The sequence below is a fragment of the Bactrocera dorsalis genome, chromosome 4 (assembly GCF_023373825.1).
Source record: "Bactrocera dorsalis isolate Fly_Bdor chromosome 4, ASM2337382v1, whole genome shotgun sequence".
NCBI lineage: Eukaryota > Metazoa > Arthropoda > Insecta > Diptera > Tephritidae > Bactrocera > Bactrocera dorsalis.
This window is the reverse complement of record NC_064306.1, coordinates 24,115,670-24,141,574: the sequence shown is the minus strand read 5'-3', so window position 1 is coordinate 24,141,574 and position 25,905 is coordinate 24,115,670. Positions and strand designations below refer to the sequence as shown.

General features: G+C 35.2%; 1 protein-coding gene across 13 annotated transcripts in view; it reads left to right on the top strand.

Moving 5' to 3' along the window:
• Positions 1 to 25,905, top strand: part of LOC105233122 (hypothetical protein) — a 40,041-nt gene that overhangs the window by 6,509 nt on the left and 7,627 nt on the right. For 10 of the 13 annotated variants that reach the window (XM_049454324.1, XM_049454312.1, XM_049454317.1 and 7 more), the window contains 3 exons: positions 24,260 to 24,485; positions 25,586 to 25,669; positions 25,727 to 25,864. In XM_049454324.1, the coding sequence (XP_049310281.1) occupies positions 24,330 to 24,485; positions 25,586 to 25,669; positions 25,727 to 25,864 (378 nt within the window). In that variant the 5' untranslated portion in view covers positions 24,260 to 24,329. Of the gene's footprint in view, positions 1 to 7,997; positions 8,084 to 24,259; positions 24,486 to 25,585; positions 25,670 to 25,726; positions 25,865 to 25,905 lie in introns of all 13 variants that reach the window. The other 3 variants (XM_049454323.1, XM_049454316.1, XM_049454314.1) reach the window with 1 other exon arrangement.

The window sequence follows — 25,905 nt, the reverse complement described above, 5'->3', positions numbered from 1 at the left end:
TAACCTTAGAAAAAGTTCTGTAATCTGTGAGAGTAATTTTTTTAATTTTGCAGTAATATATTTACTTTTGCCCAAATGCATGTATCATATATAAAAAACTCGGTTTCTGGCTAAGTCAAAGAAGAATTTCTTTTTATGGTAGCAACATTGCATGTTTGTGTCAAAGTTTGCTCATGTACTAGACAGTAATATTTGACGTCCAATCTTTGCCCTTAAATTACTAAGTCATAAGATTAATTAATGACTATTAAATGAAGGCGTGCTTTTATGCAAAGTATATTTTCCAACCATGTCTTGGCATTAAAAAGATTTATTACATGTCAAACTGGGTGATTTCTCTTGTCTACATTCTTCATACTCCTCGCTATACCAGTTAGTTGACCATATCAGGCATTAAAGGCATTTATTTTTTTATAATATGTACAAACTTGTTTAAGTGTAGGTATATGCTAAGTTAGCTGCATTCGTTTACTATTTAGCAGTTTAATTTATGTACTTTGAAATAACTATCTTACAGTATAAGCATTAAATTATTAACAGAGTGATTTAAATTTATTAAAAATATGTGTAATCAAAAGTGATTTGTTTGTTGGCTATACTAAAAGTTTCGTTTGGAGTTTTGGAGCGGATAAAAAGAACTACGATTCCTTGAGAATGTAAAGTAAAAAATAACACTGTATAATATTCGAATGGGTATTGGACCAATCCAATTCGTGAGCTTGTGTTTAAAGTAAAAAAAGTTATTTGTCCGGTTTAAGAAGTTAGCTTCGAAAATCGAAATTTATCTTCTAAGTTTAAGATTTCAAACATTATTACTTATTTTAGCTAACTTCTACTCATATTGTGACCAAAATCAAACCACTTTGCAATGATAGACAGTGCATACAGGAAACAACGTTTTCGTTTTCCAAAGTATAGGTAACTTCTTCTTCTTTACTGGCGTAGACACCGTTTACGCGATTATAGCCGAGTTAACAACAGCGCGCCAGTCGTTTCTTCTTTTCGCTACGTGGCGCCAATTGGATATTCCAAGCGAAGCCAGGTCCTTCTCCACTTGGTCCTTCCAACGGAGTGGAGGTCTTCCTCTTCCTCTGCTTCCCCCGGCGGGTACTGCGTCGAATACTTTCAGAGCTGGAGTGTTTTCATCCATTCGGACAACATGACCTAGCCACCGTAGCCATTGTCTTTTAATTCGCTGAACTATATCACTATCGTCGTATAACTCGTACAGCTCATCCTTCCATTGTATGCGATATTCGCCGTGGCCAATGCGCAAAGGACCATAAATCTTTCGCAGAATTTTTCTCTCGAAAACTCGGAACGTCGACTCATCCGTTGTTGACATCGTCCCAGCCTCTGCACCATATAGCAGAACGGGAGTTAGGAGTGACTTATAGAGTTTGGTTTTTGTCTGTCGAGAGAGGACTTTGCTTCTCAATTGCCTACTCAGTCCGAAGTAGCACCTGTTGGCAAGAGTTATCCTGCGTTGGATTTCTAGGCTGACATTGTTGGTGGTGTTTACGCTGGTTCCAAGATAGATGAAATTATCTACAACTTTGAAGTAATGACATTCAAAAGTGACGTGAGTGCCAAGTCGCGAGTGCGACGACCGTTTGTTTTATGACAGGAGATATTTCGTCTTGCCTCGTTCACTGCCAGACCCATTCGTTTTGCTTAAGTATAGGTAACGTTTACTGGAAAAATGTTCTAATTATAATGTTAAAGCTGACGATTCTTCAATATTTGATTCAAAATGCGAATTATATTTCAGCTTGACATATTTGATGGCAACTTGCAACTAAATTTTCTGTCTATTCAACAGGAAACGACCTACAAGTGTGTCAGCCGAATTAAATGTTTGTTTACCAAAAATGTTTTCCCGATATTTTGAATTTCACTAAAGCCCAACATTCTCTATTGGAATGGCGTTTGGTAACTGTAATGGTCAATCTAAAGTAACAATATGGTTTTCTTTTTTCCTTTCAGGATAGAGTCCGCTTCTGAGTTTCAGATCATTGTCAAATTGCAGTATCCAATCATGGTTATTTTTGCTGTAAAGCAATGTTGACCTCCCTAAATGATTTTTATACAAGTTAATCATTCTAACAGCGTTCATTTTTCTGTGAAACACCTCAAAACATCGAATCCCTTAGCAAAGAAACATCCTTAAACATTAAACCTTTAGGGGCGCTTAATCCTCCTTTGAATTAATGTGTGTTATTTTTAATATTTTTTACATTGAGCAATAGTTTCTTATTAAAAAGAGAACAAATGGATTAGATGTCGTCTTCATTTTCTCCACAAATGTACAACTCGTGTTTTAATACCCTGCAGTTTTTAAGAGTTCTTTACTTGTTGAGCCATAAACAGTATTTCTAATAAGTTGTAAACATTGTTCTCTTGTTAGTTCATGGGCAATGTATACAGAACATACATATGTTAATATCAATATATACATATGGAACATATGTATGTAGATATCAATTAAAAGCTGTTACATTGACAACTATTGACAACTAGGTAGTAAGCTAACTAAGAGACTCCGCATGCATTTGAGCCAACAAGTTGGTTTTATCGAACATAAAATAATATATATTAGGAATAATTTTAGCGAGACAGCCACTAACACAGTTTTATTAAATTTGAACAATATGTATATATACAGGAAAAAACCTTAACTTCGGCTGCACCGAAGCCTTTTCATGTGCATATTTTTTAATAACTATGTGTTTAGTTTGTATGGAAGCTATATGCTATAGTAATTCGATCTGAAAATTTTTTACGGAAATTATATTATTACTTTAGGCAGTAATTCATGTCAAATTTCGTGAAGATACCTTGTCAAATGTGAAAGATTTTCATACAAGAACTTGATTCCGATCGTTCAGTTTTATGACAGCTATATGTTATAGTAGTCCGATAACGGCAGTTCGGACAAATGAGCAGCTTCTTAAAAAGAAAATGACGTTAGACGATACTTTAAAAAATGAGGGACTAGTTCGTATATATACAGACGGATACACAGACAGACGGATATGGCTATATCGACTCAGCTCAACATACTAATCATTTATATAGACACTTTATAGGGTCTCCGACGCTTCCTTCTGGATGTTAAAAACTTCGTGGCAAACTTAATATACCCTGTTCAGAATATAAAAATATCCTTGCCAATATCACGTTTACAACATACATATGTATTTTGAGGTGTGAAAGTATAATGTTTTAAGTCAGCGATTACATCGCCGCAATCTCTGTGAGTTTATTGCAATATTTCTTAACACACGCTAACTTAAGTGTCTGTTGACAGAAAAAGCAGGAAACTTTGCGGAAGCTACTCCTCTCGCATGTACATATGTATAGTATTTATATACTCATTCAAAAGCATATAAATGCGCTGCATATGTATAAAGGAATTGTTAGATAAACAATAATAATGAGACGGAAGACAAAAGCTGGCGAAGACAAAGTAAAACCACAATGACTTAAAACGGCATTTACATGCAAAGTCATTTCTAAGCACATTGAATGCTTTGAGATAATTCCGACATATGTACAATAACAATTATAAGTAATCCAGGTAAAGCAACAAGAGTGGCAGTAAGTCTGCATCAGAACATAATTTATGTAGTTTTCAGCCATAATTATTTTCTCATTAGAGTAACTATAAAGAAATTATGTTTCTCCATTTTGGTATAACGAATACACTACGTAACAAAATTAAGAAAACGTGTGGAAACTTAGAATGCCACGCAGCACATGTGGGTAGATATAAAGACATCGAATATACTCGTACATGAATTTTAAAAACGCACAATTCAAATCTGTATTTGAAACCGAAAATGTTGAATTTAACTTTTCGAGGTACAGTGTGATCTGTGGTGTATTAGAAAAAGTGGAACTACACGAAAAAATCGTAAAATGGCGCATGCCCGCCACAAATATAAAAAGACGAGGTCTAGTTTGGAGCATGAACATAAGCATTACAATTTAAAGAACAAATCACGCTAAATCGACTCAGCTCGTCACGCTGGTTATTTATATATATATTTATTTTATGTTTCCTTCTGTGAGATACAAACTTCGTGGGGGTATTACAGGGTTCAACTTCAATGAGTACCTTGGAGAGAGGTGGTATATTCTGACGTAATTTTATAAAGTAACAAACTTTTTTGTTATTTTTGAAATCTACAATACTTTAATTTCATTAACAAATTAATAATATAATTAAGCAAAAATTTTGTCAAGAAAATAAGAAATTGTCAATAATGCAATTATGTTTCACATCTACTGTTTTTAATGCCCTTCATCTTTACATTAGTTACTAAGAACTGCGGCGTTTGCTTCCAATAAAATTGTTGTATACAAGAATGTAAGTCTGCATGCGATTCTCGTTCCTACTCCTTCCAAGGAAAGGACCGCGCATTTGCTTTCTTTACAAAAGTATTCCGAATCTCCCCTTTTCAACTTAAATATTTTTCAACTTAAATATTTATCTGCAAATTGTTGTGTCTACTCGCTGGCGGACAGCTAGTTATCGGAAGACTTGTCTGTCTAGCGGCCTGTCTATTCATCCGACAATAGACAAAGGTAGTTCGTATGGGCATAATTTTGCTGATTTACCCACAGATATTATGGGCCGACGCATTTATTCGCATGCAAGCGTTATACTGCCGCCAATGCTTTGCTTGTACGAGTATATGTACACATGTACATACATAGGTACACGAGACAGCATCGCGTCATTTATTGTTTAGCCGCAACACGCCAACAATTTCCTGCTGTTGGCATTGCGCCTCACATGCAACGCTGCACACCGACTAACCTATCAACCAACAAATCTGGTTGGAAAACCAACTTAATAATGCAACCAACGCACCTTCCGCCCCAGAGCAAAGCAATATACGTACATATGTATGTATGTATTATGTTCCCGTATGTAACACATATTGTTTTACCAACGCCAGCAGCCTCCGTCGGTGTTACACTAGTTCCGACCACGCAGAATTCACAAAACTATTCGGCTGCGCTCCGACAGCTGGTATGTAAGGTATACTGCACGTTGTGCAATTCCTCTGGAATTTCCGCCCTTGCATTACAAAAAAGCAACTAATATCTTATAAAATTCAAAGTCTGTGCAATTGGCTGTTCACTTGTTGCTTGTATCATTTGATATTTCGCCTGCGTCGGGTTAGAATGTGAGAAAAAATGCGTAGTGGGAAATAATTATAATAGAAAAGATTTTGACGACGATTGAAACATATAATTTTTAAAATGAATTAATCCTCGATTATTTAGTAAAATCATCATTTTATTTGATTTTTATACTGTACCAATGTTAAAATATAACCATCGCCCTTGCAATACTAGAAATATTTTTTTATAACTTAGATGTAAAAGATCGGTACGACTCGGTTAAACTTTAATTTAATCCAAAGGCGAAATCTACATATTCACCGACGAATCATAGGGTGAAACATAAACAGAGGCGGGCTTCTTATGTAGTAATCCATACACAGAAGGTGGCTTCAAAAAAAATGACTTTTAGTCTTTCTGGCTGAAATTTCTGAAATAACAAAAGAATCTAAGTAAGCATTCTAGTGGATAGCCAAGGGGTAATTAAGGCTATCCAAAGTCTCATTGCGTTAGATTTTTCAAGCAAGTAATAACTAGATTTTTATAAGATAACTCAGTTAATCTGGGTCCCCGGTAAAATAGGAATAGAAGGAAATGAAAAAGCTAGCGGAACACTTCAGAAACAAAAGCAACACAGAACGTACCACAAAGTTACTTTGGGATAGGGTAGGCAGACCGAAAAGCTTTTACTTCTAGGCAAAAGGGAGCTAAGTAACATTGTAGGGGTCATCATAGGATACCTTCCATTCAAATTTCATCTTCAGAAAATAGGAAAAGTGGAGCATGCGCGGTGGATTAACATTATCTATGGAAATTCCCAACCTTCAGCGATATGAGAAGGAACATATTCCACGGCTCCCAATACTACAACTTCAGAGGCATTGGTTAGGCTGGAATCAGGTTTTTTACCAAATTCACTGAGTTGCTGAATTAAATCGGTTACCAACCGTGGAAATAATGGGCCTGTGATGACCTAAGTGCGACCGCCTGAGGTCCGGTGCCCATGCGCCTCGTTTCTCAACCAACTACCTCGTTTAATAAATAAGTTTTCCATACAAGAACCTGATTCCGATCGTTCACTTTGTATGGAAGCTATAGTGGTGCGTCATCGGTGATTCCAAGAAATAACCAACTTCTTAGAGTCAAAAGGACGTGTGCAACACGATATCTCAAAAAATAAGGGATTAGTTCGCATATATATACACTTATAAACGGCAGACGGACTCAGCTCGTCACGCTGATCATTTATGTAAATATTTTATAGGGAATTCGACGTTTCTTTCGGGGTGTTAAGGTTAACTTCACGGTAATGATCAAAACGTTTTCGACTTTCAAAGGAAAATCGGTCATAGATCAAACGGTATACTTGTAAGAACAAGTAAAACGTACGTTCAATAATGCTTTAAACTTGTCACTTGGTAAAAATCGTCCTAAGCGACCGAAAATACGACAATGGTACGGCAAGGGTTTAGTTTAACTTTTTAAGTTCCGCGTGAAATTATTTTAATTGTCTATCTCCCACAACAGGGACACACTGTTATACTCTGTACCTATATTGGTGCTCCAGTTCCTTAAATTCGGAAGTCAAGATACCAAGAAGAACACAAAATCTACATGAGAAAGTGCGCTTAGATACTCATTTCACCAATTCTTGGAGTTGACTCAATCTTATGACAAATTTTGGAGTATTTCTAATTAATTTACTTTTAAATTTGTTAAATAATATGTACGAGTGTCAACGCTGTATTATTTCCTTCATTAAAAAAAAATAACTGGCTTTTATGGCCTTTGCTTTATATGAAATATTTAGTGTTTAATATACTTAGTACGGTTATATTATTTACATTACTGAAGACAAACTGGTTTATGAACGAAAAATAAAATTGCATTGCTTTACTGCTGAGTGCTTGACTCTCTGACCTCGAAGTGTCTCAAATGCGATAAATATGTAGTCATATTTTTCTCACTTGTGACGTGTATCACGCATCATTAATACAAGCCCGTGCATATGTTTCAACCTATGTAGTGGACACATATGCCATATTTATATTTTCTCACCTATCTGGACAATAAAAAACTTGATTTTTTACTTCAGCGAAGCCTATTTAAACATCTGCAGATTCACTTCAAATCGCATTTGCAAAATATTTTATTAGCGAAAAAACAATAATCGGTTTACATAATATATAGTTATACAAATATATTTATATTTTATTATGAATAAATATGTACTCTGTTAAAGATGGCTATTTAAACGAGTTTAAGGAATAAATTTGTGTAAAACCAGTTGCCTACTAGCAAATTGCAGCAAATTTAAAAATAAATGTAGAAGTATACATTTATACTTTGTATATATACTTATATATGTGTTTTTACATGAAGTTGTCATATTCAAATAAAATTTAGCAGTGAAAAAGTAATAACTCGACAAAGGTTGGTATATTATCACCAAATCCAAAACATTTCAGTAAATCGATCAAAATCTTTTGCATTTTCAATTTGTAGGAAACATTTTTCAGCATTAAAAATAGTGAAGTGATTACTCATCATACATATATTTTAAAAGATACCACACATCTTATATCTTCCCAGAATCAAAAAGTGTCATTATTTTTACAGTATTTGCAGTAGAGCTTTAAGTAGACATTCTACATTTTTGCCTGACCAGTAATAGTAAATTGCAATAGTCGCCTATGACAAACGTCAATTTTTATATTTTTATGGTTTAGTTTTTACACAAGTAAAGTGATGTAGAAATGTACATATGTATGTATGTATTGTATTTTGAATATACCAAGCCTCGATTACACATCTTTGTAAATTCACTCACGTAGTGTTTATTCTCTTCGCGTTTTTTTCAGGTAAGAACTGCCAGGCGTAGCGTCAAAGCGGTAAAATTTCCTCATGAACGCAAATCGGCTTTTATTTGGATTAGTCACCATAAAGCGTATGTGAATAAATCTCATAAAATTATATATACAAACGCATGCATATTGAATTTTGTACATACATATGTATATTTAGTATATAATTTTCTGTTATTATATGTATATGCAAGCACATACACAGTGCTGTGAGGCTTATAGTTTTTGCATTTTAAAAGTCAAGAATTGAGCTTATATGAAAAAATATGAATGCCTAACATTAATAGCCCTGAAGCAGCACGTATATTTTTTAGGCTTGCTCAACAAGAATTCGTCATTATCTGAAACAAGGTGTGTCACCACGCAATTCCATATAAAGCTGCTTACGTTAAGACAAATAATCACTATTTACTGAATTAGAGGTGTTCGAACACATATACATAAATAAGTAGATAGGAGAGTAGCTCAGGTTCGAGAAACTTGTGGTTTGATTCCCTTATGTTAAAATGGTCAGTATTGTTAAGCGGTATCGATATACGTAACTCCATAACTTAGATACGATATGTACATTTGTATGTATTAACGAAACTAATCATCTCTTTGATAACAACTAGTCAATATAAGCTAATTCAACCAGATTGACGTATTATTTTACAACATAATCCAATGGAACAATATGCAAAAATTAAATAATATGAGTTAAAATGGCTTTGGTCTAACAATTTGGAATAACTTTGGTCTTGAAGTTCAAGTGATCCAATTACGAACAATAATATTGTTTGGCGGCGGTTTGGGCGTCTTTTACAGGGAAACAGCCATTCTGCAGACTGCCGATTGAATTCAGGTGTGTAAGGTTATTTCTATTGCCACAAAAAGTACATAAAGTCGTACTTATTGCGCATGAGAACGGTCAGATTGTCTTCTGAGAGTTGTATTCTTTTTGTTTTTTCGATCGGTTATCTTTCGCGACAAGCTTCCGCGAAGCCCAGGAAGTAGCAGAACACAAAGGAATACGGCAGCATCGACCCGATCCTATTCTATCGATAACTGTTCTAAGGTGCCTTTTCTTGCTATCCATACCAGTCTTATCACCAAGACACTCGATACAGGAAGTTAGGCACTCCTCGGCCAACCCTAAACACACTGTAAATCACTCCGGAGCAGCAAATCTGCTGCTACCTTAATGGCTGCAACCTTGGCTTGGAAGACACTGCAATAGTCAGGAAGTTTGAAGCTGGAGTTCCCCCCAAGCTTTGACCCATCCGTACAGAAGCTTACTGCCCCTCTTTTCCAACGGCTTCTTCCCACCCATAGCTTCATTGTCGGTATATGAGCAGAGAAGGGGCCACCAGATCTCGGTTATAGCATAAAAAAGAAGAAAGTTTATTGAAATATGTCTGTCTTATTCAATTTCTTAATCTATATGTTGTGAAACACTATTCCCCACTTCCCCCGTCCCACTTTTCCAACTTCCATACTATCTTTAGAGATAAAAGTTTACAGTGTATGGTGTTTTCAATAATAATATTTCTATTTACCATCAGATATCCGGATACCGTTTTAGTAGAATGTTCACAGTAGACCTAGAATATTTACGTCAAGTGCTGTTAATCAGCAATAGAAAAGCTTATATATATGTATATATGTAAATGCATCATGAATATCATGGCGAATATAAGGAATATATTTAACTTTATGAATGAGGTGGTTAAACCAGTAATTGCAGATTTCTAAGCACACTTTTGCAGACGGCTTTATACATATATACGGTTAGTATTTGCGCCTGCCACATACGGCTTTCACGCTCACATTTGTGCACCAGAGTGCAATTAATATAAGGAAACCTGCCAGCTGACATAACAACTTTCGTGCTGCTTAAAGTGCAAGTAAAAGCAAAATGCAACGGTCTCAAGTGGTCAGACGGTATAACCGTTAGGCGCTTACGTGCTAAAGTCATATTAGTTCAATAACGCATAAACCGCTTTCACTGTTTACAAATGCAAGTGATTCCAACGGCGCAAGATGGGCATAAATTGCGCTCGAAGCATTTCTTGTAAACAAAACATAGAAAATATTAGCAACATATAACTTAAATATGTTTATGATAAAGAAGTTTTCACGTTCCTAATGAGGCCTACGCCCGAATACGGTTCAGAAGCGGAGTAAGGGTGCCTGCAGGGTGAATGCTCAAAGTCGAGCCGAGGGAAAAACGGAGTTCGATCAGCGCTGATCGGTCTTAGGTACCGCAAAGTGGTTGCGATATTTAGCGCTAATTCCGCGCGTATTTTGATACTGTTGTGTTTTGTTCTGTTCTGTTTCTTGTTCGTAACAGTTTCTTTCAATCTCAAATCATTTTGTTCGAACAACATTTTATTTAAATTTATTAATTAATGCTTTTGAAAACAAAAACAAAATCTAGGGCTTAAAAAATAAGAGTACAAGGTGAGTTCCAAGTAAACAGGACTTAATAAAACAGAATAAATGGTTTTTTCGGCAAAATCAATTTATTTTATTAAAAATAGTCACCTTCTGCTTCAATACAGCTTTATGCACGGTCAAAAAGCATGTCGAACGAGTGTTCAATTCCATTTCAGTGAATTTCAATAATGATTTCGGCTGATTTTTTATGAATTCACGCACAGTTTCGATGGAATTTCCGGTGATCATGGGTTTTATTGACCCACATGTTGATCGTCATTTATGTCCCCACGACCACTTTGAAAACGTTGAAACCACTCTTGCACTCTGCTACGGGATAGACAATCATCGCCATAAACTTGTGTCATCAATTGAAACGTTTCGGTAAAAGTTTTACCAATTTTAAAACAAAGTTTAATGTTGGCTCTTTGTTCGAAGCTCACTTTCGCACCGATAACACAAATACTGACACTTCAATAACTTCCCTTCCAATTGATGAAATGTCATGAAATTCTCGCTGGACAATCGAAAAAGATAGCAGATTCTAACGCAACAGTCTACACATATATGTCCCCACCAGGGGGCGCCAGATTCAAAAAGTCCTGTTTACTTTGGAACACACCTTGTATTTACTACTTACCGATAGAGTACGAAATTGTCGTCATAAATTTGGACTTGAATATATAAACAGATATTTATTAAACTCTGAAGGATTAAGGAATTCCCGTTAGAGGTTTTCCTTCCCTTCCTTTTAAGCAAAATTTACAACAACAAACAACCAACATACAAAGGGACTATGCAACAAGCGAGTCAGCACCAAAAAGAACTTCAAAACTGATTTCTCGCACTGATCAGCTCCCGATTCAACTTTAATCAGTGTCTGCTACACGATGAGTGTGCAAATTCATGTGAAAATGTACGCAAACAGTTTAGAAGCAGATTTCACGCATTCATCAGTTTTGCGCTCGGCTCGGTCTTCAGCGTCCACTCCACAGGCCAAACTATGGTAATCAGGCAAGTTTGCTTAAAAAAAATTATAATTTAATACAGTTGACAGGCCAATATAGATCCTGCCAAACTTATAACCATTTCACATAATTTTTTATGTGAGAATAAGGATATATGTCATGAAACATTAATTTCTTCACCTTCCAATTGGGACTTTTTCGAAGATTTCCTATTACACATGTTTCAGTCGACCAAACAATAATACCGTGGAAGATGTACTATATCAAGATATACGTGAATTGAACTTCATACAATTAATTTAATTTGTCTTTAAATCAGGTAATCACTTATTTGAAGATTATATTTTATGTCGATGAAATTCCAACCACTAATGGACACTGGGCTTTACTTAAGGTTTAAATTCTTGTTTTTATTTAAACATATTTCAAAGAAGTCAATTGACATTTTGCCTTAGAGATCACCCACTATTAATAATGACACATAAGATATGACTAATATGAGTAGTAACTAGATTGCTAGAGTGATTTATGAGTAAGAAATTTTGCGAACGGAAGGTATTCGTTGACGGAATATCTCTTCAAAGCAATCGAGTTTCGTGTAAAGCAAGTTATTCCACATATTCATATGTATAGTATGTATACATCTTAATAGTGCTCTGTGGACTAAAACGCTAACAACTTAATTGTCAGATGCCTAGATACTTGTAGAACTGTGAAGCCACTGTATTTATTTTTTTCTTTATTTCCGAAAACTGATGAGGGACGATGAAAATTAAGTGCGGTGCCCACTAACAACTACTTCATGCAGATGGAAACCAATAATTTACGGTGGTATGGATATATTTAAGAGTATGTTATCGCAAAAGTGTGCCATTCAAAATCTGTTACTTCTACAAGTATTATAGAATATACGTTTTTTTATAATATTATCGTAGGTATGAGTTCCTAAATATAAATATTCGTGTATTTGACTCTTTTACATATACATAGGTTTATTTATGTTAATGATATATTGACTTCTTGTCCGCTTCAGCTGCCAAACCGATTATACCGTGGCTTTGTGCTTAATTTCTTGTAGGTACATTGACCTTTTCTTCCAAAATTTATATGGTCTACATTTCAGAGAACTAATACAATATACAGGTACACCAACCGCCATTTCTTTTGTTTTGCATGGAAATACATACACATACATATATGGTAAATATGTATTTAGTACACATAAGTATAGTGATTCTATGTGGTGAGTTAAGTCAGCGGAAATTGAGAAGATTTTTTTGCAAAAATATATGTCTATGTAAAATTAAATGAATGTTCGAAACACAACGTTATCATATACGTATGTAAAGGGTGATTTTTTAAGAGCTTGATAACTTTTTTTAAAAAAAAAACGCATAAAATTTGCAAAATCTCATCGGTTCTTTATTTGAAACGTTAGATTGGTTCATGACATTTACTTTTTGAAGATAATTTCATTTAAATGTTGACCGCGGCTGCGTCTTAGGTGGTCCATTCGGAAAGTCCAATTTTGGGCAACTTTTTCGAGCATTTCGGCCGGAATAGCCCGAATTTCTTCGGAAATGTTGTCTTCCAAAGCTGGAATAGTTGCTGGCTTATTTCTGTAGACTTTAGACTTGACGTAGCCCCACAAAAAATAGTCTAAAGGCGTTAAATCGCATGATCTTGGTGGCCAACTTACGGGTCCATTTCTTGAGATGAATTGTTGTCCGAAGTTTTCCCTCAAAATGGCCATAGAATCGCGAGCTGTGTGGCATGTAGCGCCATCTTGTTGAAACCACATGTCAACCAAGTTCAGTTCTTCCATTTTTGGCAACAAAAAGTTTGTTAGCATCGAACGATAGCGATCGCCATTCACCGTAACGTTGCGTCCAACAGCATCTTTGAAAAAATACGGTCCAATGATTCCACCAGCGTACAAACCACACCAAACAGTGCATTTTTCGGGATGCATGGGCAGTTCTTGAACGGCTTCTGGTTGCTCTTCACCCCAAATGCGGCAATTTTGCTTATTTACGTAGCCATTCAACCAGAAATGAGCCTCATATAAATCGGACGTAAAGCGCGAAACACATTTCGAACCGAACACTGATTTTGGTAATAAAATTCAATGATTTGCAAGCGTTGCTCGTTAGTAAGTCTATTCATGATGAAATGTCAAAGCATACTGAGCATCTTTCTCTTTGACACCATGTCTGAAATCCCACGTGATCTGTCAAATACTAATGCATGAAAATCCTAACCTCAAAAAAATCACCCGTTATATCCTTTTCGCTTCTCAACTACCAGATATATTGTACATATATAAGGCGCAGTATATATTTTTATAAACAAAAAGGTATTAAAGATGAAAGATTGTTTTGTTCTAACAGAAAATTTCTAAAGTGGAATACTTATGATATATGACCGATATAAAGAATCTAAGCACATCAACTTTTTTCATCTATTTTCTATCATTATTAGGCTAATTTACAAATTTATATGCATTTTCAGCTTTTTCTAAACCTTGATTTTACAAAGAGAAATGTTTATAAATTTTGTAGTTATGCTATTAATTTTTCCTCGATAATTTACAAACGTGGTGGAATGTTTTAGATTGAACAAACAGTATAATTAACACAAAAAATCCCTCTCTAAGACTTTAATCAACCTCAACTCTTCAGTTTTTAATGTCTTTTGTTTTTGAAACTAGTACATACCACGTGTCGGCGCTACAAAGAGCATGCCTACAGACGTGGAATTAATCAGAGTGACTGCTGTAAGAATTCGTTTTCAGTACTGTCAAAACACACAAATGGCCGTGTGCCCGATAATCAGCGGTGGACCACTAATTGCGGCAATCAACGCCAACACTCAGTTTTATGTGGCAACATCATTGCTCCTTTGCGTTAATACTTTTTAGCTTTTGCGTTGTTGCGTTCTTCATCACTTATGTACTATATATGTATACGAGATTGTTACTTAAAATTCTACTTCGGCTTTAAGCTTGAAACCATTTGTTTGTGCCAAAATCAGCACGGCTAATAATCAGAGAGACAGACAGTTTGACACACGTCAGAAGCACATGAGTACAGCATGTGAGAAGCGGCAGCAGCTCATAGGCGGAATGAACTGCTGTTTGGATATGCATGGTGACAGCGCAGGCAGGCGAAACTTAGAGCCATACGAGAAGTAATGATTAATCATTTTTGTTTTGCTCGGTATTTTAAAATATTTTTTCCGTCGGCTAAATGCTAATTTGGCATGATGATGTCAGTACCATGAGACTTGGTTGCAACATTCACTGAATTGTTGAAAGAGGGCACTAAGAGTTGCAAATTAAAGTTAAAAATTGCTTTTCCAATATATCTACATGTTTAAAAAATGCTAAACGTTAATAACTTACAGACTTACACCGAAGAAAAGCAATGAAGCTTTTATAGTGCTCCAAACATACGAGTATTATAACTACTCTTGCTCTGGAAATACTATTTCATATAATCCGATAACTTACTGCACTGTGGTCTGGATAACTTGATCATAAATTGATATACCTTAGTGCAGCTTGGTACATTTATCCCTGTTAACCTCGTTAGGGGAATCGGAGCACAGCTTCTTCAGAATATAAATAGTTAAGAAACTGAAGAGAATCGTGTTTTGTTAGTATTTTTTGATTGGATCATGTGTGGTTTTTAGGATTATTCTGTTGAGTACTATTTTTTGGAATAAAACCTGGAATTTTGACCATCTTCATAATAATTAGTTTAACATTTACTTTGGAGAGTTTGAAATTATACAATATATAAGTATTATATTTTATCCAAGATTAATTTTGTATACAAGTCTCAAGACTTTTATTCGCAATTTCTCTTGCGAATTTCCTCTTACTTCCATTTGTCATTCTGGTGGCATATTCGTACTAAATTTAAAAGATGATTTACTAAGAAAACATTACCTCAAAGCTTATTTCTTTTAACTTGTTGTGGTAGCTTTCTACGAAAGAGTATAAAGATGTTTCCCATTCTGCTGGGTAGATCAAAATACAGCACAAATTAAACAAAATACAGTTTTATAGAAGTGAAACTTGTTGAAAGAAGTGAAAGAAGATTTCATCAGCAATAATAAAGAGAAAAACCAAAATACATATGTATACAAAAACTTTTGGACAGCAATACGATATTCATCCAAAGTGCTCCTAAAGAGGGTCAAATAAGCAGACGCCAAATGCAACAGAATTGAAGAGAATCAAAAACAAAAACTCAATAACGATCTTTTGATTTGTTCGTGCCTACAAAAGAGTAATGACGACCACAACTCATTACATATTTATCACAACAATCATTTACCCAACAATTGTATAAACAAATTGGAACAAGCATTAAGTACCCATTATAAGCGTGGCTTTAACAATGTCAACAAGAAAAGACGTTGAACACTCTGAATGCCTTTGTGTCCTACAATATGAAAGTGTCAATTTGGATGTTTCCACGACTGTGGTACTACAAAACAGAATGCTTGCTGCACAAGCTGCACTCACTTTTCGGCGCTATCGCTCTTTACTCTTAGCTCATGATTTTTCAGTTCTACTATTGTTAATGACACTCATCCGTAAATGTATATTTACACATACATACAAGTGGTACACAGAGAGCAAGTCAAGTGGCATGGAAGATGGGATGAAGCTACGCTTTCCGCTTTCAGCAATGCGCTTAATTATCTGATGGCACTAAACTAGAATTACTGTGAGACCTTCAAGTACCTGCCGGGGCAAGCGAACACAATATTAACAAATTTGAAAAAACGTCTTACTGTCACTGTTAGAAATTCCAATGGTTGCTGTTGAAAAGACGTCCCCTTTTACGAGTATACTTGTACATGGATCATATATGTAGTTAATATATATTCGAAAGCTGTGCAAGCATCATTGATGGTTTGTGGAAAAAATATTAAATTTCAAAAAATACTCCAATATCTATAAAACGGTAGGTAGAGAAGCTGGTCCTCCTTTAGATAATTTTATAGTATAGATTAATAAGTATGTTTAATAATCATCCGTATAAGTAATATGTGCTCTCTGCCTTATTCTTGACATCTGACCTTTCTAGGAACAACATTCCGCGGTGCACAATTCACAATACTAACATTTATTACATCCCCAGTCTATGGTTAATTTGCTGTCATCTTCAGTGAGTTAACACCGTTGGTGAACAACCGTAACAGAGTACAAAGGGGTCAACATTCTTCAACATATAGCCATGTGAGTTGGTAATTATCACCAATGTCATTGCGTGAGCGTATCACCAAATTTAAACACATGTTTATAGACCTCAAGTGTTACGGTGGCAAACACAAACATACAATTTATTGCGGTGCATTGGCGCATGAACTCCTAAAATGACTAGGCACCTGTGTCTGCGTACGAACGTGACTGCTAATATTCCACAAACTGTTGTCGTATTCTAGAGCTATAGACGGTTTCATTGACAAAATGATAGAAGCTCTGCGCTTGGCTGGAAGACACTGAGCAAAGTGTACACAGAGTTCAAAATAGTTGAGAAGTCAGAGTGTTGTATGCAGATGAACTCTTGTTTGTATAATAAACATTTTTGTTTTGAAAGCAATTTACTTTGCGACAATGGTCATACCATAAGTGGGAATTAAAAAAATTACCGCTTTAATCGTTCATCTTATGATGTAATCACAACAGAAAAGGTGAAAAGTAAAGTGAGTGTAATGCAGTAATAAATAAGAGCCAAAGAGGAAAGTCGATAGTAAAACGAATGTAAAGTCAATTGTAAGCGCAAATGGATTTAAATGCGAATATGTATATATAGAGAGAAAACGTTAACAGCGATGAACATTTGCTAAAGCAAGGCAAAGCAGGCCACAACTAAAGCGGCGGTTGGCAGTGAAGGCCACTTTTCGACTCGACCGAAACCAGTCAATTTTCGTCAGTTATAGTTGGCTTTAAGCAAGCAAATTGCCACAGCGCCATTAGGCAGCAGTAGAAATAACATTAAAATAGAAGCGATATAAAAGAAAAGGCGAAGAACAAAAGAAACTAAATAAAAATAACACTGGCGCTGATATAAGCGCTTGTCAAGCTTGGAATTGAGGCTATTCTGGCGCGTGCACTGCCGGAAAACCACTAAAACCACTCACGAAGAAACAATAATAGGCAAAAAATGGGGATATATAAAAAGGCTAAGCCAATCACAACAATATAAAATCAAAGTTTTACAGCAGGCTATTCCATTCTTATTCGCAAAATGAAAAAAAGCACACAAAATTGTGCCAGTGGCAACGCTGGCATCCGTATCGTTGACCGCGCCGAAAGTCTTGACTCTTTGCAGATTGACTTTGGCAGCAGCAAAAATATGGAAAATGCTTCTAACGAATCGTGGCCAAGTTGAGCGAGTCGCAAATTAAGGATTATTAGCTGCTAAAAGCCAAATTTATTTACCGCAATAAAAATAGTTCATTTATTTTCGTGCATTTACATTCTATACATTCTTTGTGTTACGAGAGAAGATAAAAAACGTAGAAAAAATTCCATATTGTCTTCTCATAAATGCATTTTAATGGATGCATTTTAGTGATACTACAATGCGGTGCGGTAATATTATTAAAATGCAGTATTAAACCCCTAGTCAGCTGTAACGGGACTGCTTACTACGGATTGCGGACGCAGAGAAAATGAAGTAGGCTTTGGATATTATCCTCAACAACCAGCCAATACTCTTACAAGTGAAGTATGAGGTATTGGAGCCAGCCTAAGTATCACTGCGGGAATGGTATCTTACTCGACCTTCGTAGTGAACTCGGCCTCAGATGTCAATTGTTTTCATTCCTCAGTAGAGAAGATTGAACCAATGGTTCTGCGATCGACAGTTCCCACGGCGAAATTTGCATATTTACTGACGCATCAAAGGGTGAAACAGGAATAGGAGCGAACTTTTTCTGTAAAGATTCATACACAGAAGGCAGCTTGAAACTAAGTGACTACCATTCAGTCTTTCTATCTAAAATTGTGGGCATAAAAGAAGGTGCCATGTGGGCATTTGCTCTAAGCAGCCATAATTATTTTAGTGAATGCCAGCGTTAATTAATGCTATTCGAAGCACCAACACATAGTATTATTGGATTAGATAGAAACATAATTTTCCTAAGCCTTCTTCTGCCCCAGGCCACTCAGCTCTTTCAAAAGTTCTTTGAGGCAATGGTCCCTATAGCAATACCTCAGGTCTTTGTAGGTAGTAACATAGAGCATACCACAAAATAACATTGATACAGTGCGGGACAGACCACAAACTCCGACTTACACGCTGTATGCTAAGAGCTGGAACTCTATCTATTCGAATGCCCAGTCTTCAGCCATATGGAACCAATGCTTCAACTTAAGGGACTTTGGGCAGTTGACGTGGAAAAGAAACGGGTTTTTCCCAAATCAATTCAGTTGCTGGATAAGGCTTGATTTAGTTACCACCCGCTGCTTGCTATCTGGCACTCATGCGCTTCCCTTTTCAACCAACCATCCAATCAATTGTATTCTTAGTTAATTGCCACCATTTAGCCCAGTTCAAGCTGATCATAAAATTGACCTACTTCAAATGTATCGCAGATTAATTTGTTACCTCTCGTCTAAAGGCAGTGCTAATGATTTATTCCAAAATACATGACTTTATATGTAGTGTTTTCTTCTTCTTCTTTATTGGCGTAGACAACGCTTACGTGTTTATTCGGTAATAGCCGGGAATAGTGATTTAGAATAGCTTTGCCTTTTGATCACCGTCTGCACGTTACAAGCTTCAAATCGCTACTCCGAGCACGAGTTGATTGTCGACTTAGCATTTAGAATGGTTGTTCGCCGGTCATTTCACAACCTAAAACACCAATAATTGTGGACATCTACATGTAAAATATGCCATTCCTATCTAAAGTGCCGCTAATATTAATGTATGTACCGCAGTAGGTATATTTAAAAGTGTGTTTGCAAGTATAGCACTTAGCCTAGAAAGATAGACAAAGTTACTACAATTTGTTTTCATATACACACGTTTGTGCGCAAAGTAGAATGCGGTCAAAGTGAATTATATCGAAGCGTAAATGTCCAACGAAGTCGGCAATTTGTGCCCAGAACCGCCAGGCTCTTGCGATAGACCAAACACCGACAACGTGCATATACCATAATTTACGAACGGAGTGAACTCATGCTGTGCCTCAACTTAAAATACCTATGCGTTAACTACAGACATTCGTACATATGCACACGTAGTGCTCTACTGTAAGAAGGGCATTTTATCATGTTTGCAGGCTGAAAGTACCGGACCGTCGACAGCAGCTGCAGATGCAGATTTTACAAATAAGTAACTACAGCACGGTTGTCATGTCATGTTGACCGGTTGTTCGGGCGAACACACCCGTACACGTATGTCTGTGCAGATAGATAGTATAGTTCATGTTACAATAGTAGTTATGCTGATAAGCCTTTTCTTTTAGACGTGGTTGGTATGTGTGCTTATGTGAGCACAAATGTACACATTTTCGTATAAATTTATGTCGTAAAACAACGCTAGTATCCAGGCAAATAAGCACAAGTTATTGCGAGCCCACATCTTGCTGTGTCATAAAAAATTTGTGTATCACAAGGCGGATAAGTACAAATATTCCTACCATTAGTGGTTTGTCACGATCCTTAAAAAATATCCTTCGGACAAGTGAGTACACAAAGTACATATATAGTTTAAGCTGTTTTCAGATGGGACCATGGAGTAGCGTGCTTTCTTTCAGCATGAAACAAAATCGAAAATACAGAAATATGAATATTATTTCTTAAGTGTTACGGAGTTTAGTGTTTGAATTTAATTTCTTGCTTGTGGACACCGCAATTCGTTTTATTTACATATAGTCTATTTTAGCTGGTTTATCTGTATAAAGCATTAATGTGGCAATAAAATCACGTTACCCAGGTATTTTCTTCTTTGATATGTAAGCAAAAGATCACCTTCGAACATATGTCGGTTGCCTTTTATATTTCGGGATTAGAGCACAAAAACAAATTTTATTAATCGAAAATCATTTAGTTGTTTCTTAAAATGTTCTCAATTGAGATCTATACATCTTCGGATGTGTTTGAACTAATTGTGGAAGCCTCTTCAGGCTTTGCAAAACGTGGGCCTATTAGTTCATTTCATTCGTACTGAAATAAAAATAAGTCGTCGATGCCAAGTCAGGACTTTACGATGCTTTACTCATCAAAGCTATTTTTTTATGTGCTCAAAAATGCAATTGATTCAGACGGTATTTATTTATTCATGCAAATCCATTTCATCTCCTTCAAAGTAATCCCCAAGATCCAAGTCTCATTGAGTGTTTTTGGAACGATTTTCAAGCACCATTTCTCTTATTTGGCGACGTGTATCTCAAATTACCGATTCGAAAAACTGGCAAAGAAATGGTTGTGTACCTCTCAGAGCATAATGATTCGTGTGGTTCTAGTGGTATGGTTGCATTGCTTGGAAATGCTTCGTGCGCGAATGCTGTTTTTGGATTCTGTCCATTTTAAAATCCTTTGAACGTTACAAAGTGGCCTGCATCAGAAGTTTCAAAAAGGGATGGAGCAAGCTATAGAGCCGGGAGAGTCTTCTCTATATTGTTCGAACTCCAAATATGTCAATTATACTCTTATGTTCTTTCATAATTCTATAAACCACAGTTTCCATGAACAATCAATTCCAGTTAACCGAAAATGCAGATTTTTTGTGGTAATTTAGTTTTTAAAGTGATACATAAGAAGGGAAATTTGTAAGTATGTTTTGAATGAAGTACCAAATTGTTCGGTGCATACACTAGGCAGAAAAAGTCAGCGTACATGCTTATTTTCTTTTGTTAAAAAATAACTTGTATATATTATATTTCAAAGGATAAACAAATTTAATGCATTATTGCTAGTCTATTGCTTAATCTCATAGCGTTTACTATTTACAAAAAATACTGATTTGGCAGCGCAGAAAAAGTCTGCGTACAATTATTGAAACGGGATTTACCCGCGTAATAACAAAGTGTAAAAGTAGCGGTAAGTTAAAATTTTAATTTTTTTTTGTAAGGGAAATAATTAAAAGATAATTAAAAGAAATTTGAAGCAAAGCGGGGAAGAATTGGGTCTAGGAAGTGACTAATATTTCCAACACGATAACGACCCGAAACATACCGCAGACGTAGTTAAGCTTTTCTTACTGTATAACGTTCCCAAGCAGCCACCACAATCGCCAGATTTTAATCCCATAGAGCAGCTATGGGATTCACTGGAACGAAAAATCCGCCAACGCACAATTAACTCATAAGCTACATATACTCAAGGATGTACTGCACGAAAAATGGGTTAAAATCTCTTCGACAGAAACCTCAAAATGTGTCGACTCAATGCCAAAACGCCTGGCAGAAGTTTTAAAAGTAGGGGATACCCAACTTCCTATTAAATTTTAAGAACAGCAACGAAACAGAATGTCTTTAGTCGACTTATAGTATGTACCTTGTACGCAGACTTTTTCTAATGGATTTTCTAGTTGTCTGAACGTTTTTTTTGTTTAAATGTTATTGTTGGAAAATTATTCACTTTTGCTTTCATAAAATTACACTTTTAATATCCTTTAATGAAAAAGAAAAATAAATTTAATTTTATAAAAAATATTTAAAAGCCTTTTTTTCAATTAGTTACTTTGGTTGGTAACGTGTACGCAGACTTCTTCTGCATAGTAAAAGCTGAGATGCAGTAAAAATGCAGCAATACACAGACATATAAAAGGAATAGGCACTTATACGGTGTGGTACTTAACCGGGAATGACTGTATATTGATAAAATTAAATATTTTAATATTGCAAGATTAGAATATTCTGAAATCATTTACATCTAGAATGACGGAAGAAACGTTTCTAAATATACCCCGCTAACGTCTGCATTTACCCAATGTATTTTAATATTACAAATAATTTGTGAATTTGACTTTCTGCAAATAAAATAGTTAACCAGTAATTAAATGTGCTGCGCTATTCCAAAATAATTAACATGTTCTTAATCAATCTCACGTTGCAAAAAGTGTTTGCAAAAATTTTGCCATTGGGTGTTTTAATAACGTACTCGTTTTATATTTATGTCAATAAACTGAATTTTTCTATAATTTATTTTTAATAATACATTTATTAAAATTTATGTACGAATATGTTCACATATTTCGACCTAAAAATAATTTACTAATTTAATTTACTTTAGTGATCTGATCTGAACAATTTCCCGTGTCAGATGAAAATATCTCCCCAAATGCTATGGTTGTCCGATATCGCCGGTTCAGACAAATGAAATGCTTCATGAGGAGAAAACGATATCATATAAATATCTCAAAAACTCAGAAACTGAGAAACTAGTTCCCATATTATTTCGATACATATTTTATAGACTCTTGGTCGTTTCCTAAAGCGTGTTGTAAACGTCATGGCAAATTTATTATACCCTGTTTAATTAATTATACGGAACTTATATTCTTAGCAAAGTTGAGATTAATATCTACCTCAACAACCTCATAACCTAGTTTTACTATACTGTTGGACAACAAAAAAAATTATTGAGCTATAAATATTTTGAAATGAACAGAAAACGTAATTTTATGTACTATACTTTATTTATATATAAACTGTATGTAAATACATATATCGGCAATAGAAAATAGATTAAAACTGAAGTATTGTTGAGCTAATGATTGGGCACCTGAGTACGAGTGTGGTCGAACGCGAAATGGCCAAGCAACAATATGAAACCCACATACCAAGAAATACTTTCAAAAGTACATACATACGTAGTAAGAAAAATGGCAAAGCTTGTGACCACAAGCGTTTGAGTGCAGCTGTGCAAAATAAAGTTGCTATCAAAAGTAATTGTTGCATGCTCATTTCAATAACTGCAGCTGTGCACAGATCTAGCCAAAGTTTATACATACACCGAGTTGGAAGTGGGAAGTTGGCGGAATGGTCGCGACTGGCGACATTGGCAAAATAAGTAAAACCAGTAATTCAAAAGTGCCTTACCATAATACTCAATCAAATTCACATATCCATAAATGTATCTAACTGCATAAATTAGAAATAAGTGTATGTAAGGATACCACATAAAGCATTGGTTTGCAGTCAAAGTACCAAAAAGTCAACATCTGCACTATAATATGGATAAAAAGCTATTGGATCAAGCGAATAAAAAATAAAGAATTGGAATAATAACCTCGTTTTAGTTCAAAATCATTAAAATGTACACGTCATTATCTAAAACTTTTTTTCTTACCGAGCAACCTTTAAAATTTGTCTTTGGTGTCGAAGGCTCATGTCATTCGACAAAAATCTTGTCTGCTTTTTTAAAAATCACTGATTTCCCGCTAATTATTTCACATTGCGATGTATACGATCTGTTCAAATTCGATCGAATTTATGCCTTAATATTGATTTTATTTGAACTATTATTACTAAAGTTCAAGAGACTACTCATGATTCAAGCAAGCTAAGCGCTAAAGTCAGCTAAACTTTTATGAAATAATCCATACTGTTACTTGAAAGTGCGGCTTATTTTTATTACCAAAAACGTAATCTAATTTCGACAGCTTGTCATTTTCCCTTAAAATATATATAATTTATGGGTTAACGTTAATAAAAAAACATTAAGGCATTAAGATTTACAAGCTAAACGCAATGACAACATTAAATACTTTCTGATTATTACTATTATTTGACTGAGGAGAACTTGTAAATAGTTACTATATGCTTTTAATATATTTTATATACAACCATATTTGCACCAAAACCCCATTATAGTTACCTTTCTTTCTTTATTTGCAGGCGTTAAAAATTAAAAATCACAATAAGAGAAAATATATAACACTTTTTACTACAGACAAATTGATCGAAAATGGGCTGGGCGCCTCTGCTATGGTGTCTGCTGTTAGCATTGAGCACAACAGTTCTTCTCAATGGTGTTCAAGCGCAATCGAATTATGTACAGCAAGGAGATAGCGGAAACTACACAACGAATGGACTGCCTGAGGAAGCTACTTTGGATGGGAAGGTAGGTTCTCTCAGAATTTGAGTGTCATTTTGAATATTCTGTAAGCATAGATTCGATTTAGTAGAAGTAATTTTACACTTTTTTAGAAGTTATTCAGAGTTTAAAGTAGATATATACATATATGCAGTGTCAATAGTATATACATTCCAGAACAAAAAAAATTAATTCGGCTGCAACGAATAAAACCACTCTTCACATTTTAATTTTTTAGAACATAAAATGGTATAAGAATATCTATATCTTGATTTTGGTCGGTCAGTTCTGAACAATTTCTTAGGATTGATAATTGTAGCGATAGCTTCTATAATAATTTCTGGTAAATTTCGTGAAGATACCTTGTAAAATAAAAAAGTTTTCAGTACAAGGTTTTGGATCGATCAGTTTGTAAGACATATGTATATACATATGCTGTAGTGGTCCGATATCGACGATTCCGACAAATGAGCACCCTATTTATTACATAATATAATAACGATATATTTTTTAAAAACAATATCCAGTCGGTCGCACCTCAAACTTTTTTATTAGGGTATATTAGTCACTATAATAAACAAATAAAAAAAAAACAAATAAAAAAGCCAGAGATTTGTGTTATTTTAAATTTTTCCGGTGTTGAGTTTCGATCTAATATTTTGATGAGAGATAATCGTGTATGTCCACCTCTGTGTTACTGTGGTTTTTTCTTATTCCATGATGAATTATATATACAATCATATGCGAATATGTGTGCATCTTACATCGGATGAAGGTCACTGGTGTATAACACTATTCGTCTGAGTTCTTACCAATAAAAAGAAAAGTAAGGCATACACTGGCTGAATTGTGAGAACTTTCTTCTGTTACTTAAGTGGTGAATGCAAATTTTTACTCTTTCAAACTACCTCACGAAGTAAATGTTAGCCGACTAATCGAGAATTGCATGTACCAAACAATGAGCACATTCAAACGTTATGTAAAAGATGAGATGTAAGAAAATGAGGTGATGTTCCCTAATACGAAGACTCACTCTGTGAAGAGTCCAGAAATTTTTCGAAAATTTTGCTAATGCTAAAACTTCAATACTTTAGAAATAACTAAACTTATTTGTTTCTTTTTTTCAGGTTACCAAGTTAGATGATATCAGTCCATTGATATTTTTGAACCGCACGAAAGCAGCGCTTAATTGTGCCGCCGGTTCAATGCAAGTGAGTATAAACTCTTATATTTTTATGATTGATTATATTGCGAATTCCTTATCACAGGTCGACATGAAGTTCAATGAACCGTTCCACGGTATAATTCAAGCAGATTATGATCGCAGCAGCGCTTGTCGTGTGAATGGCAAAGGTGCCCTGAGTTATAGACTGGAGCTACCCCTTAAAGGATGTGGGACTATACAGGTAATAATTTTGAAAGTATGTAACAAAGTCATCGCTAACTT